Here is a 16,593-nt window from a genome sequence, read left to right on the forward strand (position 1 = left end):
GTAGGCAGATGACTAAGTAAAAGCTGTCCTGATGACTCTGTGAAGAGCTGTTGTCACACCAAAGGCTTAATTGAGTGTACCTTGTACCACATTGTAAATGACTTGCTTGATATTAAAGACATATTTTTTACATATTTAGATGATGCAGAGGATAATTAAGTACATGAATGTCAGACTTTATAGAGTGGAATCTAGGCAGAGAGCAAGAGATAAAATTTAATAGTGATATATTTAAGGTCCTATTTTTGGAGAATTAAACAAACAAGCAAAAACCCTCTACTCCAATTATAGGGAACAGAGAAGTTTGGGGTTCTTATAACTCGTGAAAAAACCTGAAACTTCCTTTAATAAACTTTACTACGATTTTATACATTTTTTAAATAGGTTTTTTTTTTCCCCAGTTTCTTTTGTAAATACTTTTAAAGTCATGTGTATACAACACTATTAGCAAGACCATCTTTAAAATAACATGCTTGGCATTTTTATTGTATGAAGCACAAATTGCTATCTTTTCCATTGTTGATTCATTAGTGAACTGTACTTTCTTTGAAACATACATTTTGTGATGATCCAATATTATGAGTACTGCAACTCCTTTTGTTAGAAAATATATGGTAAGCCCTGATAAGAAGGGCTCGTGTGACATTTCATTTTGAGTTTACCTCCATTTCTGATACGTTGTGACCTCTGATACGTTGCTACTCTATTGCAAAGTTTCCTCCTTCATAAAGTGGGGAAAATGATACTTGGCCTCCCTATCTAATGGGGAAATTTGAGTTAACAGGAGATTATTTTCTATTTTCTATTTGAAAATTATCAGACAATTTTTCCCTGGAGTTCAGTTTTTATTTAAAATCTCTATTGAATTTATATGCAAGATTTCAAAAGTTAACCTACTTTTAATTAGCAACTCAGGAGAGATTTTTTTCTTATTCTGAGGTTATCTTTTTCCACAGTTGCACAGTATCCTTTCGAAGACCATAATCCACCACAGCTAGAACTTATCAAACCTTTTTGTGAAGATCTTGACCAATGGCTAAGTGAAGATGACAATCATGTTGCAGCAATTCACTGTAAAGCTGGAAAGGGACGAACTGGTGTAATGATTTGTGCATATTTGTTACATCGGGGTAAATTTTTAAAGGCACAAGAGGCCCTAGATTTCTATGGGGAAGTAAGGACCAGAGACAAAAAGGTAAGTTATATTTGTTTTTTTTTCATCCTTCTTCTTAGGTCTGAGAATTTACTAGAAAACAGAAAGCTTAGTTGGTAACCCTTGTTTCTTTCCTCTAAACATTTAAATCAGTGTACTACCTTAACTTTCATATGAGCAAATTACTGATTCATTCAGTTTTTTGTTCATACTAGTATTTTCACATGATGCTAGCAAATCTTACCCATTAACTGTATTCCATTTTTGGTCTCGTGAAATCTTTGTGAAACATTTTAAAAAGCTCATTGATTAAAAGTAAGCTTGATATTCCTGAAGTTTGCTTGAGAATAAAGTGTCTTTGGATAACGACTTGGATGCTATTACCTAATAAAGTGTGATCTTTACTTTTATAATACATAAAGATTATTCTTTGATATGAATATTTATAAATGTGTAATGATAATTAATATTAGTTAAAGGTTCTTCCCTTATTTAGAAGACTAAAGACTGTGCTAAAATCAATAACAAATTTGTGTAGTATATTTGAAGCAAAAGGTGAACTATTGGAGAATTTTTATAGTAATTTTCAAGTGATTTATTTCTTTGGGTAGCGAGTATGGCAAAATATGTTTACATTTCTTACAAAGGGACTTTGTTCATTTCTCTCCCTCCAAGAAGAAAAAAAACTCCAAACTATTCCAGATAGATGGAGAAACTTATTTAGAGAGCTCTACTGAGGAAGACATCCTAACTTTATATGAAAAATTTATCCTGGTTTTAATAATTTTTACAACGAGGAAGGTTCTCTTCCAGTTTAAGCTAATTTTTTTTTAACTCAGCTTCCAAACAGATATAAGTGATCGTAGCTGTCATTTTCAGCTGGGTAGTTGCATTGATTCTTGGTTCCTTTACTCCTTCCTCATTCCTTATTATTTGTCTTTGTTACTTTTTTGAATTATATCTAGGATGCCAAAGTACTGTTTATTGGTGATCCTTTACAAAATTGTATCTTATTATTAATGCATGATTTTGGTAAATGTTGATTTTAACAGCTTGCCATACATTTCTATATACTGTGTATACCCTGGAATAATAGCATTAGAATAAATTTGAGAGCAAATTCTGTCCTCTCCAGAAAAGAGGACCTGAAGATGTTTACTTTGGTTCGTCCTTTTTTCATTTGGAGGGAAACAATTGCTTTTACTGATTAAAAATATAGAAGGTAAATTGTTTTATACTTAAGTGGATAAATGTAGGCAGCACAGAGAAAAGATACTGGGGAGAAAACCATAGAGAGGTGGGTCAAATTAAAATACAGTCACAGAAGCTGTAATAGAAATTTAAAACAGGATTGATGATCAGCAGACATTTTGGTAGTGGAAAAGAAGTAAAGGAAAGAGAATTTAAAATAAAAATAGTAAAGTGTAATGTGGAGCCAGAGTAGATTTAATTTAGGGACTCCTTTTATGCTATATACCTTTTAAAACGTGATTAAAGCTATAAATACTTTCCCACAAAAAATGTGCATGGTATACTTAAACATAAAGTTTTGCTTATAGTTTTTAATTTCAATTTTTTTTCCTCTTTTTTGGGGGGAGGGAGGGAGTACCTGTGGTATATGGAAGTTCCCAGGCTAGGGGTCTAATCAGAGCTGCAGCTGCCAACCTACAGCACAGCCACAGCAACACAGGATCCGAGTCGTATCTGTGACATACACCACAGCTCATGGCAATGCCAGATCCTTAACCCACTGAACAAGGCCAGGTATCAAACCCACATCCTCATAGTTACTAGTCGGGTTTGTTACCACTGAGCCACAATGGGAGCTCCCCAATTAAATTTTTTTAACAAAGAATATAAAAGAAAACTTCTTAAGAATTATGTCTCATTTTCTTTTTTTAATGCCAAAATCAGTGGCTACTATTTAAGAGTGATGAAAAAAATCTAAGTGGTACAAATTAACTAAAATTAAGCTTTAATTTTACTCAACAGTAAGTTTTAATGAAAGGGCTGGTATTATTTAGCTTTTAAATAACATGTTGAAATTATCCATTGTCTTTTATGTCATTTTTGATATCCAATCAGTTTTGATTTTGTTTTTGGTGAAAATAACTGCTCAAAACCCTATCTCATTAAAGAATGAAAGAGCAAAGAATAAGAATTCTCTGACTCTTTAGGTAAATTCATGTTGCATCATTTTCTTTATCTTCTAGTTATTGAGTCATTTTTGGCAAGATTCTGGCATAATGCTATGTTAGGAAGGAATGGATTATGACTCCACATTTTACTTTTATTGTTGAAGAGTTAAACTGTTCATAAGTTTGTATTTTTTGCAGATGCAATTCTAGATATAGAATTTGCCTTCCTTAAACCCAGTGAACTTATGTGTAGCAAAGAATTTCATAATTGCTCCTACTTGAGAAAACCTCTTGAGAAGTCCTTGATTGAAAAGTCTTGGCTTTCATGGATTTGGCAACTTTCACACCAGTAGATTTTTCAAGGGTATTTACCCTTACACAGTCTGTGATTCAAAACTTGGCACTCATGAAGCGGTAGAATACTTGTAATTATAACAGTAGATAAGACTTCTCTCAAGATTGATGGTGGAGTCTTACACATCGGTGTATACTGATGAACAAAGAATGGGGTCACAGTGACATGTAAAGCTTCTGTCTTTACCAAAGCAGGAAAACCAGATGTTTTGCCAGGCATGAAGGTGTGCTTAATGTCTACAGTACACTGAGGTTTCTGCAGGAGACTTTTCTGGGGGCAAAGAAACTTCACTATTATGAAAATGTTAATATCCCCTGAAATTTCCAAAGGGGACTCCAAATAGGAATTATTCTTTGTGTTGCCATGCATGTATGTAATGAAAACTAGTAGCTGGCTAACCTGAGAATTCATATGCTGAAGAGAAGTGGTATTTCCATTTCTTTCATGACTGCTTCATAGTATAGAAAAAAAGTCAGTTTTTTTGGAATGGATGAAATTCTTTGACAGAGGTATTAACAACAAGCTTACTTTTCTGTGGCAAACTATGTTTGACCATTTCTAAGGTATTTGCCTTTACCACATTTGCTGTGTGAATTTTGTTGTTGTTGTTGTTGTTGTTAATTTGGCATTACAGCCATCACCCTTGTTAGGATATTTTAATCAAGGATTTTGAGTTGGGGGGCAGTAAGGGTTTATTTGGTAATAGGGCAAAATGGTAACAGCCTGACTTTTCTAACTAAGCTGTACTGTCGTGTTCTTAGAGCACACACACCTGCCTCCCGCCACCCCTGCTGCCCTTCCCTCTCTCTCACCCTCTTATGGATATCCACCCCCACACATATGGATACATGTCCTGATGTAGGTACTTCTTTAGGATAGTTGGCTGAATACTTCTGATTGTGAGAACTAGCCATATAAAAAGCACTTGGGATATTCCATCCCATCGTGTTCAAGAATAAAAATAAAACCCAAGAATATTTAAACTTTATTATATTTTATTTTCTGTTTCCAGTTTAAGTTAGATCCAAGAGAAGTCTCCATAATCAAAAAGTTGAGGACATATTGTAATTTGTCAGTGGTAAGGTATTTTAGTCATCACAGTCTGGTAATAATGATTGTCAATTCTTTCTCTGTAGAAGTGAGGAGAGGATATTTGATGAAATGACAAGCCCCCTGAGATATTGATGTGAAATAGGAGCCATAGTGAGAAGACAGCAAAAGAAGTATTTATGAAAATAAAATGTAAAGCCTGTATTGTTGTATGGTAGAATATAATAGCTACATCATCAGCAGATGATATGCTCCAGGCACAGCGTTTTCTCCATCCTCTTATAGGTTGGAATCTCATCCAAGTGAAAGGTGATGGACTAGTAGAAAATGGAGTTCTGGGGAGTTCCCATTGTGGCTCAGTGGTTAACAAACCTGACTAGTATCCATGAGGACACGGGTTCAATCCCTGTCCTCGCTTAGTGGGTTAAGAATCTAGCATTGCTGTGAGCTGTGGTGTAGGTCGCTGATGCAGCTCAGATCTTACGTTACTGTGGCTGTGGTGTGGGCTGGCAGTTACAGCTCTCATTCGACCCCTAGCCTGGGAACCTCCATGTGCCATAAGCATGCCCTAGAAAGACTACAGAAAAAGAAAAAAAGAAAATGGAGTTCTGTACATATTAAGGACTCAGTAAAATTATGTTTGGCTGTTACATGATATCAAGATTTGGAATTAAGTAATTTGGCCAAAATAGATCCCTTTAGCATCTTGGAGTCAAAATAAATCATTGTGATCTGCTTTGCTTATTTCATTAACTCATGATTAATTGATATACCTAGACCATTTTTTGGATGAATTATTCACAGACTCTAAAGGAGTAGCCTAATGTGCTCCTACCTTTTTCCCTGTGTATATTTAAAAAGGCAAAAAGACATTTATGAGCAGATGTTGTTGACAAAGCTGTATTTTACTAAATGGTATCATTTCCGTTTTAGGTTGAAACAGCACTAGAAAGCAAGACATAGTAGATAAAAGTTGTAAGATTATGAGGTTTTTTTGCAGGAGTATTTTTTATTTTGTAGATGGTAAAACTGAGGCCCAGAAAGATGAACAAGATTATCCAAACAATTAATGACAGCAGAGTAAAATCTGAATCCCCTGACATACTGGTAAACTTCTTTCTACACTATCAAGTCCATAAATCCTGGAATTGTAAAAGAATTTTGAAACTGTTGAGAATTAATCTCTGTATAGAGTCAAGCTCTCCTGAAAGGTCATATAATGATGATGAAATTGGCCTTTTTTGACAAGACTCTCTGGTTTATACCTTAAACATGCTGGAGCATTTTAAAGACCTCTGATTTAAGTAGAAATTAAGGACAGCTGAGGTTACTGGTCTTGTAAATGTAATACTACAGGCTTCCTTTAAATCTTTGGAATTTGTCTTAAAACTTTCAAATAATTTACATGTTAAATTATATATTAATAAATAATATATTATTATTATTATTTTGCCCATGCTCACGGCATGCAGAAGTTCCCAGGCCAGGGATTGAACCCATATTATAGCAGTGACAACACCAGATCTTTAACTGCTAGGCCACCAGGGAACTCCAGTATATTTTTAACTTTTAACTAATCTCCTCATAAGAAATCTGAGCATGGTAAAGCTTTTGTTATACAACTGTAGAAATCTTCCAGTGAAATAAGTGTCTTATAATATATTTTTGATTATTTATTCTGAAACACCTGCTAAGAGATAATATTTTCTTGCCAGTACTTTCTTTTAGGTTGAATCTGTAAATTTGCATTTTTGTAATTGTGAACCACTATTACAGGAGTTATATACATTTTATCAGTTTTTCAGTTTGTGTAGGATTAATTTTATTAGAACTATCTTTAATGTTGTTTTGCTTGTATCCTTAATTTTAATTATAGAGAAACACTAAGAAGCTGAAGAAGATTGTTATGATGACTTTTTATAGGATCAGAATGTTTCCTCTTCTCTTCCCTCTTCTCTTTTCTGTCCCCCACCCTCTTTTTCTTCCTCTCTCTCCTTACCCTCCTCCTCCCCCCAGCCCCTCCTCCCCCTGTTTTAAGGAAAGAGGAGCCAGTTGTGAAGAATAAATAGACTTGCAGAGGCTCTCCTCAAATTAGTCTGGTGCAGAGTCTTGACAGTATTCTCAGCAGACTTACTTGGTGCAGATTAGATGGCAGAGTGGTGAGTGTCAGCTAACCATAAAATGTGCAGTTGTGTTAGTAACACCCAGGCAGTACTTGAGGGTTTGAATGTTGCAGAGAAGTCAGCGTACATCTGATACCTCCTATTAAAAAAAAAGTTTTCTGAGAGTGGGACAACTGCTTTTGAGGGATGACTCCTTCTATCTTTTATTCAATAATTTACAAGAGGGCAATTATGTTATACTTCTCTAGGTATCATTTTCTTGCATATTTGATCCTTTGGCTTTATGAGCATATGGAAAATTATTCTGAATTGAGCTGTCAGTGGCTCCTATGGTCGCTTCCCTTCTAGTCTGTGCCTCACACTGTCTGCAATTATGCTCATGTTTCAAAATTAAAGTAGAAAACTCACAATATTTATTATAAACTAAGAGTTAAAACATCCTACCAATGCTAATAAGTGTATATTTTGGAAAGATCCCCCAAATTTCTGAATTTAAAGAGACAAACTTCTGTTATATGATAGACCTAGCTAGAATCCCTGTTCCTCCTCTCTCTTTGCTTTGCCTTCCCTCTTCTGGAATGGTGGCAGGTAAAGTAAGCATTCATACTTACTTTCTTTGATTAAACTTTCAGGAAAAAAAAATTTGAGGTTTTTGATTTTCTTTTTTTCTTTTTTTTTTAGTTTGTTTTAAAGGTAGCTATTAAAGTTCTTATATAGTATAATCTCTGTATGTGAGTTTGTTAGCTTATCTTTAATGAAGACTTAAACCTTCTAGAAGTTTTAAATAGTAACTTTATTCTGAATGATACCAAGAAGAGGAAATTTTCTAGTTTCTCTGAGGAATGAATTTATGTCTTAATATAATCAGGTCATTTTGTTTCTAGTCTGTTTACAAAATTTCCCCTATGGTAATATGATGAAATTTTCTCTTCATTTAAAACAAAGTAAAGCTGTAATTATCCTCTATGTTGACTTTTTTTAAAAAACTCCTAATATAACATTCTTATTTTTTCTAACACATTAATTCTCCTGGGCTAACCTGTGTTTCACTAATACATTTTTAAGTCTGTTATTCAATCTATATGTTCATAAAATTGTAAGGTTTTTAATACCTTGAAGGACCTTAGCAATTATTTAGTTCAGACCCATTTTAATATAAATGATAAAACAGATCTTCAAAGATTAGTCTGTTCTGGGTCATTTAATCTCTCTGTGTAATAACTCAAAATCATGTCTCCTAGCCTTAAATCCAGTATTCTTTCTACTGTACTATATGTTCAGTCCAAATTATTTTTCTTTATTATTTTGATCACAAAGTAGAAATAGAAACTTAAAAAGGGAAAAAAGAAAAAAACAGCTATATTATAATATACTGGAACTCTTTTCAGTTCCAAATCACAGACACCCAACTCAAAATAGTTTAAACATAAGGAGATATGTATTGGCTTATATAACCCTAAAAGCTCTGGCCTGAATCTAGATGCTTAACAGATGTCGGAAATCTCTCTCTCGCAAACTCTCATCTTTCAGCTTTATATACTTTATTTTTAGGCAAACCCTCTGCAAGTAATGGCAAGGTAGTAGCTCCAGGCTTACATGCTGTCCACTTTAGCAACTGCAATGGGAAGAGAGCTACAGTTTGAACAAAAATTCCTAGATTAGGTTCTGGTTTACCTGGATCAGTTCATGTACCCATCCCTGAACCAAACATTCTGTCCAGAGGCTTGGGGCATATATCTCAAGCTGAAGAATAGAGCCCAATTCTCAACCTAAACCACAGAGAAAGAGATAGCTTCCCAAAGAAGAAAAACTACACAGAAGAACCTGAGTTTTCTGCTTCATATTATTCTCAAAGATTCTGTGGTCCATACACCGCTTATAATTAGTTTCATAGAACTGAATCACTGTTAGTACCTTAAAATTTGGAGATTTTTCATAGATGGGAAAAATAAGAGCCCAAAGAGATTGTGACTTCTCTCAGGCTGCAGATGGTATGCATGCTGTTAAAAAAGCCAGGACATGGGAGTAAAAAAATTTGGAGTCAGGGAGTTCCCGTCGTGGCACAGTGGTTAACGAATCCGACTAGGAACCATGAGGTTGCGGGTTCGATCCCTGCCCTTGCTCAGTGGGTTAACGATCTGGCGTTGCCGTGAGCTGTGGTGTAGGTTGCAGACGCGGCTGGAATCCCGTGTTGCTGTGGCTCTGGCGTAGGCCAGTGGCTACAGCTCCGATTAGACCCCTAGCCTGGGAACCTCCATATGCCGCGGGAGCGGCCCAAGAAATGGCAAAAAGACAAAAAAAAAAAAATTTGGAATCAGACCTGCATTTAGGTTCAAATATTGATTTTGAACAAGGTTATTATGTGCACCAGGACTGTTTTCTTATCCTTAAAATAGAGGAGATCGTATCTATCTTGTAAAGTGGTGGTAGTGTTAGGGATATATGTAAATTGTCTAATATGTGGCTTAATATGCAATATACAGTAACTACTGTTATATGTTGTCATTGTAATAATTGCCATTCCTAAGAGCCATGTTTCTTTCTTTGTTGAATTACTTGCCTGTATAATCTTATTGTGATCATTTCGAAACATGGATTTCCAAGCTTTAAGCACACACTATCATGTTAAAACATCTGCATTATTTTTGAGTTTAGAAATGCCAGTAGAAAGTTTACTAAGGTAGAAAATTACTTTCTCAACTCAAGAATCTAGATTGTGAATTCATCCTAAAGAAGGTGATTTGAGAGTATTGTTGTACAGAATATGAACAAAATATTACATATCTTGTACCTAGGTGGTTTCTGGTCTGGTAGTATTATGGCAGTATTCTGAGTTTGAAAGATGTGTATAACCTATATTTTTGAATCTTTGTTTTTTAAGAGATTAATCATATACAAGAGATTTATATAAAACAACTCAGGTTAAAAAATAGATGGCTCATTAAGATAGATCAGACATATGTAAATTTCAGAAGCAGTATCAGGGTACATTTATAGCAAATGGATAAAACTGGATCAAGAATGTCATTTTATATTAACACAGGATGTACTCCACAATGAAGACTTCACAGTTATGGACTCTTTAAGTGCTAAACATAATGCCAAAATATATTGCAATGTTAGGAATCCTTTTGAATATACCTTAAGAACCAAGAGTTACAAAATGCAAAAATACATAGATGGCTTGAATAATGTAACACAAGATAGCCCATAAAATGTGTTTCTTTTTTTATCGTCCACAAAACAGTTATCATTAGTAACAGTTCATTAGGGTAACCATAAAATCTCACCTCCAAATAGAAATATGTAAACCCCATTCCTTGGTTACAATTCAAATAGAACAGGAGATTTTGTTAAAAAATTGAATCAAACTTAATCATTTGGGAATTTAAAATCACTTAATTTTTGGTCATTGAAGAAATACAAATTCATATTGGATATTATTAAGATAACAAATAGAGATGATTAATAAAGATGAAAACAAATTTATGAAAGCAAACATTAAGCCATTTGAACTAAAAAATTCAAACACTGTATGAAAATACCAATAAAATCAATTCATCTCTTTTACAACCAATCAAAAGAAAAGAGAAGGAAAACAAAAATGAAATGCTAAGTTTGAGAAAGGAGATAAAACTACAGTGTGGAAGTGATATTAAAAATCATACTCAGGTTTAGGTTAATGAATTTGAAAATTTCACTGGGAAATGGGCAGTTTTCAATGACCATGTTATCATAAATGTGTCAAGATGAAATACAAAATCTGAATAGACAATCAAAGAATGAAAATGTGTTGGAGCCTTCAAGAAGTATCTGATGTGAATTGCATTTTAGGTGGCTGCTATCAGACCTGGAAGTATCAAATCTATATTATCTAAATTGGTCCAGGTGTTAAAAAATAGATAAAACTTCCCAAATGATTCTTGCATAGCCCTTTTACCTCAGTGTAATAACAATAACATATTTTAAAACCAGGAATTTTAATATGGGGGAAATTACATAGTTTAGTCAAAAGTAAGAGTGCATGGAAGGGAGTTGTGAGGGTTAAGGGTGGGAAACGGTATTGGGCTATATTTTTATATTGGTAAGGAATTATTGTGCATGATAAATTTGTTTTTAATTGGGTAGACAGTGGGAAACCATTTAACATATTTTGAATTATGTGGTATTGTAATTAATCTTATTTTTGTGAGATTAATCCAAAAGTGGCATAACAAGCAAATTGGAGAATATATAAATCAAAGTCTGATAATTCAGTTGGATATTGCAGAATTGCAGAAGGTGACTGAACTAGAATGGCCACAGAAAACCAGAACTTGTATTTTAGGAGACATTTCAAAGTCAAAATCTGGATTTTGGCTTCTGAATAGATGTGTAGGAATCAAATATGAGTGTTCTAGATGAGCTTAACGTCTGTCTTACCTTACATTTTTTTGTGGACTGTGTGTGTGTGTGTGTGCGCGCATGTCTATATGTGTGTGTATGTGCTAGGTAGTTGATACGTTGACTGATATACCAATCTCTGCCTCCACTCTGCTGCCTGGACCTTTGCTACAGTGGTGAGGTTCCCTCACTTCTCTTTACTATAACCCTGTGTGTATCACTGATGTCTCTGATTGTTTCCTTCACTCTAAGGTGGTGAAGCTGTTACAGGAGGTTTGGGGCTCAGATGCTGGAGAAAATAGTGCATTGAGTATAATGACAGAAATAACAGAGTTGGTCCATGCAAGACTATGAAAGCTTCAATTAAGGGATTTGCTGTATTTTGAGTATTTCTGAGATACCCAGCTAGAAATGTCCAGCCAAGTGTAAGAAATTGTGGACTGGAAGTTGGGAATAAAGTCATACTGGGGGACACAGGTTTTGAAGTTAATGTGTAAGATTGATAATTAAATTATCGGAGTAGATAGATTTGACATAATTAGGGGATAGCTGAGATCAAATTTTTGAGATATGCCTGCATTTAGGGGCAAGAAGAGAAGAGACAGCCGATGAGGATAGAGGACAGAAGCAGGGAATTTTCAAAATGGCAGCCAAAGAAATGAGCCATGATAGTAGGGAAACAGTAGGAAATGACCATTAAGAAATCAGCCTCACAAACTGTACTTCAATAAGGTTTAGCTTTACCTACACATACCTTGGACATAGAGTGAATGCATAGAACCAAGAAGGTAAAACACATTGATGACCACCTGACCAACGAGAAATAATGATTCATAGAATTTGACTTAAAACAGCCTTTTTTTTTTTTTTTTTAAACTCTGTTCAGCCTATATTTTCTTGAATATTTACTACTTAATAAGACAAAGTATTTCCTGGGCATTGTCTGTAAATTGTGTGAAGTAAATAAAATATTACTGTTCTCTGAAAGAAAAAAAAAAGGGAGTTCCCGTTGTGGCTCAGTGGTTAACGAATCTGACTGGGAACCATGAGGTTGCGGGTTCGGGTTCGATCCCTGGCCTTGCTCAGTGGGTTAAGGATCAGGTGTGGCCATGAGCTGCGGTGTAGGTCGTAGATGCGGCTCAGATCCTGTGTTGCTGTGGCTCTGGCATAGGCTGGCGGCTACAGCTCCGATTCGACCCCTAGCCTGGGAACTTCCATATGCCACGGGAGTGGCCCAAGAAAATGGCAAAAAGGCAAAAAAAAAGGAAGAAAGAAAGAAAAAAAAGAAATTAGCCTCATAATTACAAATTTCCAAGAGTTAAGGAGTTAGAGGCTTTTCCTCATTAGTTTATGTAGAGAAGGAAGATGATAGGTTGAGATACAAGATCTGGGGAGAATGTAGGGTTTTGGTCTTTGACTTGTTTGCTTGTTTTGGGTAAAGGATAAGGGTCCCCCAAGCTTTTTATTAGGAGATAGGTGAAGAGAATAAAGGCAAATGCCAGAGAGGAGATAATTAATAGACTACTTGCAGAAAATGGAACTAAGGTGAACATGAAGAGACACTTTTATAAAGTGTCAGGACTAAAAAAGATTTTAAGATGTGGTAAAAGAATTTTGAGAGTTGCTTACATTGGGTTCCCAATAACGTGGGATTAGTTCCTTGAGGATAATATTTGGGACAGGATGGAAAGAGAGGTGGGGTGAACAAAATGCTAAAATCATTGTAGTCAGGTGTTAATAAGTGCATATGGAAGAAAGTTATTTAATGATATAGATTTGGAATCGACGAGACTGAGTAAAAGCAGTGGTCAAAGCAGGGCTGGAAGGAATAGTGGGAGGGACACCAAATATCCTCCTGAGCTGTGAACATAAGGAAATTGAAGAAGCGGTGGCTGCCTTTTGAGATGATGGCCAGGAATGTGATCCTAAGTCAACTTAAAGAATGCTAAGTTTAGGAGTTCCCGTCGTGGCGCAGTGGTTAATGAATCCGACTAGGAACCATGAGGTTGCGGGTTCAATCCCTGCCCTTGCTCAGTGGGTTAACGATCTGGCGTTGCCGTGAGCTGTGGTGTAGGTTGCAGACGCGGCTGGGATCCCGCGTTGCTGTGGCTCTGGCGTAGGCCGGTGGCTACAGCTCCGATTCAACCTCTAGCCTGGGAACCTCCATATGCCGCGGGAGCGGCCCAAGAAATAGCAACAACAACAATAACAACAACAAAAGACAAAAAAAAAAGAATGCTAAGTTTAGCTAAAATTAGAATGTTTTGAAAGTTTTACCTGAGGAAAAAAGTTAAGAATATAAGTAATTTTCTTCACAAAGTAGAAAAGGAGAGTAATTTATAGTTGGGAATAAAACTATACCTTGGGGATAGTTACAGACCAGCTTAGCTTAAAAATTCTTGGTTCAAGAATAAATTTGATTTTTATTAGTCTTAATTTAAATGAAAAAATTTGAAAATGTGGTAATTTTTAATCTTCAAGAGCTTTAAAGTTCAGCCCTCTTTTCATATGTATGAAATGTTTGAGGAAAAGTAAAAAGTTCATTTTTTAGATTTTTTAATAAGATATGTATGTTTAAATTTAAATGTACTATTCAGGATGCCTATGAATCATTATTTTCATTTTATGCATTCAGGAAATATGATATTTGAAGTGTTATAAATTGCATTGTCAATTTAGTGTGGAAGTTTTACTCATTTCTGATTCTAGATTACATTGATTCATTGTATTATTAATTAAATTTTAGTAAGTATATCATGGTTATAAGATATGAGTATACAGTGGGGAGGACACATTAAAACCTATGGTCTATACATATTTGGGCCTTCCAACTTTTAAATTTCTGTTAATTTGGACACATTTGATTTGAGATGCTGGTAAGCTGACAGGTAGATAAGAATTGCAAAAATAAGATACAGAAGACTAATTATATGTAATTTGATAGTAAAATAATAAACTTACAATTAAGTTTTTCAGCATTTTTCTTTGAATTGAGTCAGTAGTTTTAGTTTATCTTGTATTGACACATTAGTTATTCATCCACTGGTGACAGCTAATAGATTCATAACATTCTTTCTCTATGCATTTACCTTTTTGTTAAGGATTAACTGGGTGTATAAACACCTGCTTTATAGATATGCTATCAATATATACTTGAGAAAAACTAAAGCTTTGGAAATTTCATGCAAACTTATACCAAGAATAGAGATAAAGGAAAAAATATCTATCATTCCACTAAACCTCAACAAATAACTTGACAATTTGGTCATCTTATATAGACTTCCATTTATTTAATTTTTAAAAAAATCTTATTTATTTTTAGACTATATGATAAATCACATTGTTCAAAAAGATTTACTCCCACCCATCCATCTTCTATCTGCTCTTTCCTGCAACTTGCTTTGCAATTCTGTAATTTATCTTGATAAATATGAATGACTTTTTGTTGAAGTGGCATTAAATAATGTGATATAAAAATAATTTTAAGTTTAAACACTTTTTAAACTTTAATAATTTTAACATTAGTTTTTGTAGCAGTTTCTCAAAGTAACACTGCTACTATTTCTTTATGAAAGTATATAGAACTAAAAATTCTACAATTCCAAAATTAAGCCTTAAATATAGGTACAATTTCTAAAACTACTGATTAGGATTTCTGTAATACTTCGTTGTTTCAGTATGCTCTTGGGAAACTGCATTTAGTGTTTAATCATCTCATGAGACTCCTGTGAAGATGGTATTATTTTCTTTATTTTCCTGAACAGTTTGTGTTTTGACTATCAGCATTCAAATCTAAGTCTTCTGACTGTGTAGTCTTTGCACTGTAGCCAAAAATCTTGGATCATTTGCCCTGATTTGAAATGGCTTTTATCCATTATTTGACATTTTATGTATATTTTTTGGCCACGCCCATGGCACGGGGAAGTTCCCAGGCCAGAGATCGAACACACGCTACAGCAGCGACCTGAACTGCTGCAATGACAATGCCAGATCTTTAACCCGCTGTGTCACATGAGAACTCCCCGTTTATGTACTTTTAAAACCGTAATAAAGTCATGCTAACCTTCAGAAAAGTACTGGGAACACTGAAACGAATACCTATATACTTACCATTCAACATACTTGTCTTTAAACTCACATAAATGTATTTTCTACTCTTCACTGGGGGAACAAAAGTATTTATGTTCAGAGTTTTTAATACTTCAGGAAATTTAGATGCCAGTAATAACTTAAAGAGAAATATTGCAAATTTTAAGTTAAATGTTTGAATTTTTCTGAAGTAATATTGTGCAATAGGAAAAGAAACCTTAGATAAGTGCCCTGATACCTCATTTATTCAGTATCATTGGTGATTACATTACTGCACATATTAGATTTTTTTCCTTGAGATAAGTCAGGGTTCTCCTTTAAATACCACAGGAATTATATATGTTATTAGCATTTGTAATACTTAACTTTTCTAAAATATTACATATTTCCTGGCTTCTTCAACAAAAAGATGTATGTAACTCAGAGATATCTCTAAATATTTTTATCAGACTCTTGCATTCATTATGTCAGCTGCATACCCTTATTCAGCAATAAGCAACATCACTTATTGCTGCTGATATTTTTGCCTCCTAAAGGCAGTATGCCTTTATCTAGTTTGCTGATTCTGATATGCTTTTGCCTGGAAAATAAGTATCCAGGTTTGTGAGAAATTCTGTGTTTAATAAGAATCCATAAATCCTCTTGGGGAACCCTCTGTGTAAAGAGCACAGCTGCAGCGCAGAGGCCTTTGACAGTTATTTTGTATATGCAGTGGCCTTTGCTTATTGGGTACATGGGTCAGAGATTGTTGTGACCATTGAATAAATGACAGTGTTATGATAATTGTATTTTAAGGGAGAAAAGTTACTCTGATATTTCCTTTGTATTGATGTTGCTTTGATTTACTTTATTACTGAGCTGGATTTAAATATTAAATCATTTAAGGTTAAATTTCTTATATATGTTCTTCAATGGGTACAACCCAATTTGCCTTAGAAATTTAGTGAAATAACTGTAATGGAACTTTTCTTTTGAATTTGGCTTTTCTTTTTTTTTTTTTTCTATCCACCAGGGAGTAACTATTCCCAGTCAGAGGCGCTATGTGTATTATTATAGCTACCTGTTAAAGAATCATCTGGATTATAGACCAGTGGCACTGTTGTTTCACAAGATGATGTTTGAAACTATTCCAATGTTCAGTGGCGGAACTTGCAGTAAGTGCTCTAAATTCTCATCCTTCCCTGTACTGGAACACTTAGCATATCTACAGATTTATATAACCATCTAGAAAGAAATTTACCACACTTAAAATTTATGCAGGTTTGTATATTTTGAAAGCATCCAAACTAATTGATTAGCTCA

General features: G+C 34.5%; 1 protein-coding gene across 1 annotated transcript in view; it reads left to right on the plus strand.

The window, feature by feature from the left end:
• PTEN (phosphatase and tensin homolog) overlaps nucleotides 1-16,593 on the plus strand; it is a 93,819-nt gene that overhangs the window by 62,398 nt on the left and 14,828 nt on the right. The window contains exons 5-6 of the mRNA XM_047759412.1: nucleotides 957-1,195; nucleotides 16,304-16,445. Of these exons, the coding sequence (XP_047615368.1) occupies nucleotides 957-1,195; nucleotides 16,304-16,445 (381 nt within the window). The remainder of the gene's footprint in view (nucleotides 1-956; nucleotides 1,196-16,303; nucleotides 16,446-16,593) is intronic.

This window comes from Phacochoerus africanus, chromosome 15 (assembly GCF_016906955.1).
Source record: "Phacochoerus africanus isolate WHEZ1 chromosome 15, ROS_Pafr_v1, whole genome shotgun sequence".
In the NCBI taxonomy this organism is placed as follows: Eukaryota; Metazoa; Chordata; class Mammalia; order Artiodactyla; family Suidae; genus Phacochoerus; species Phacochoerus africanus.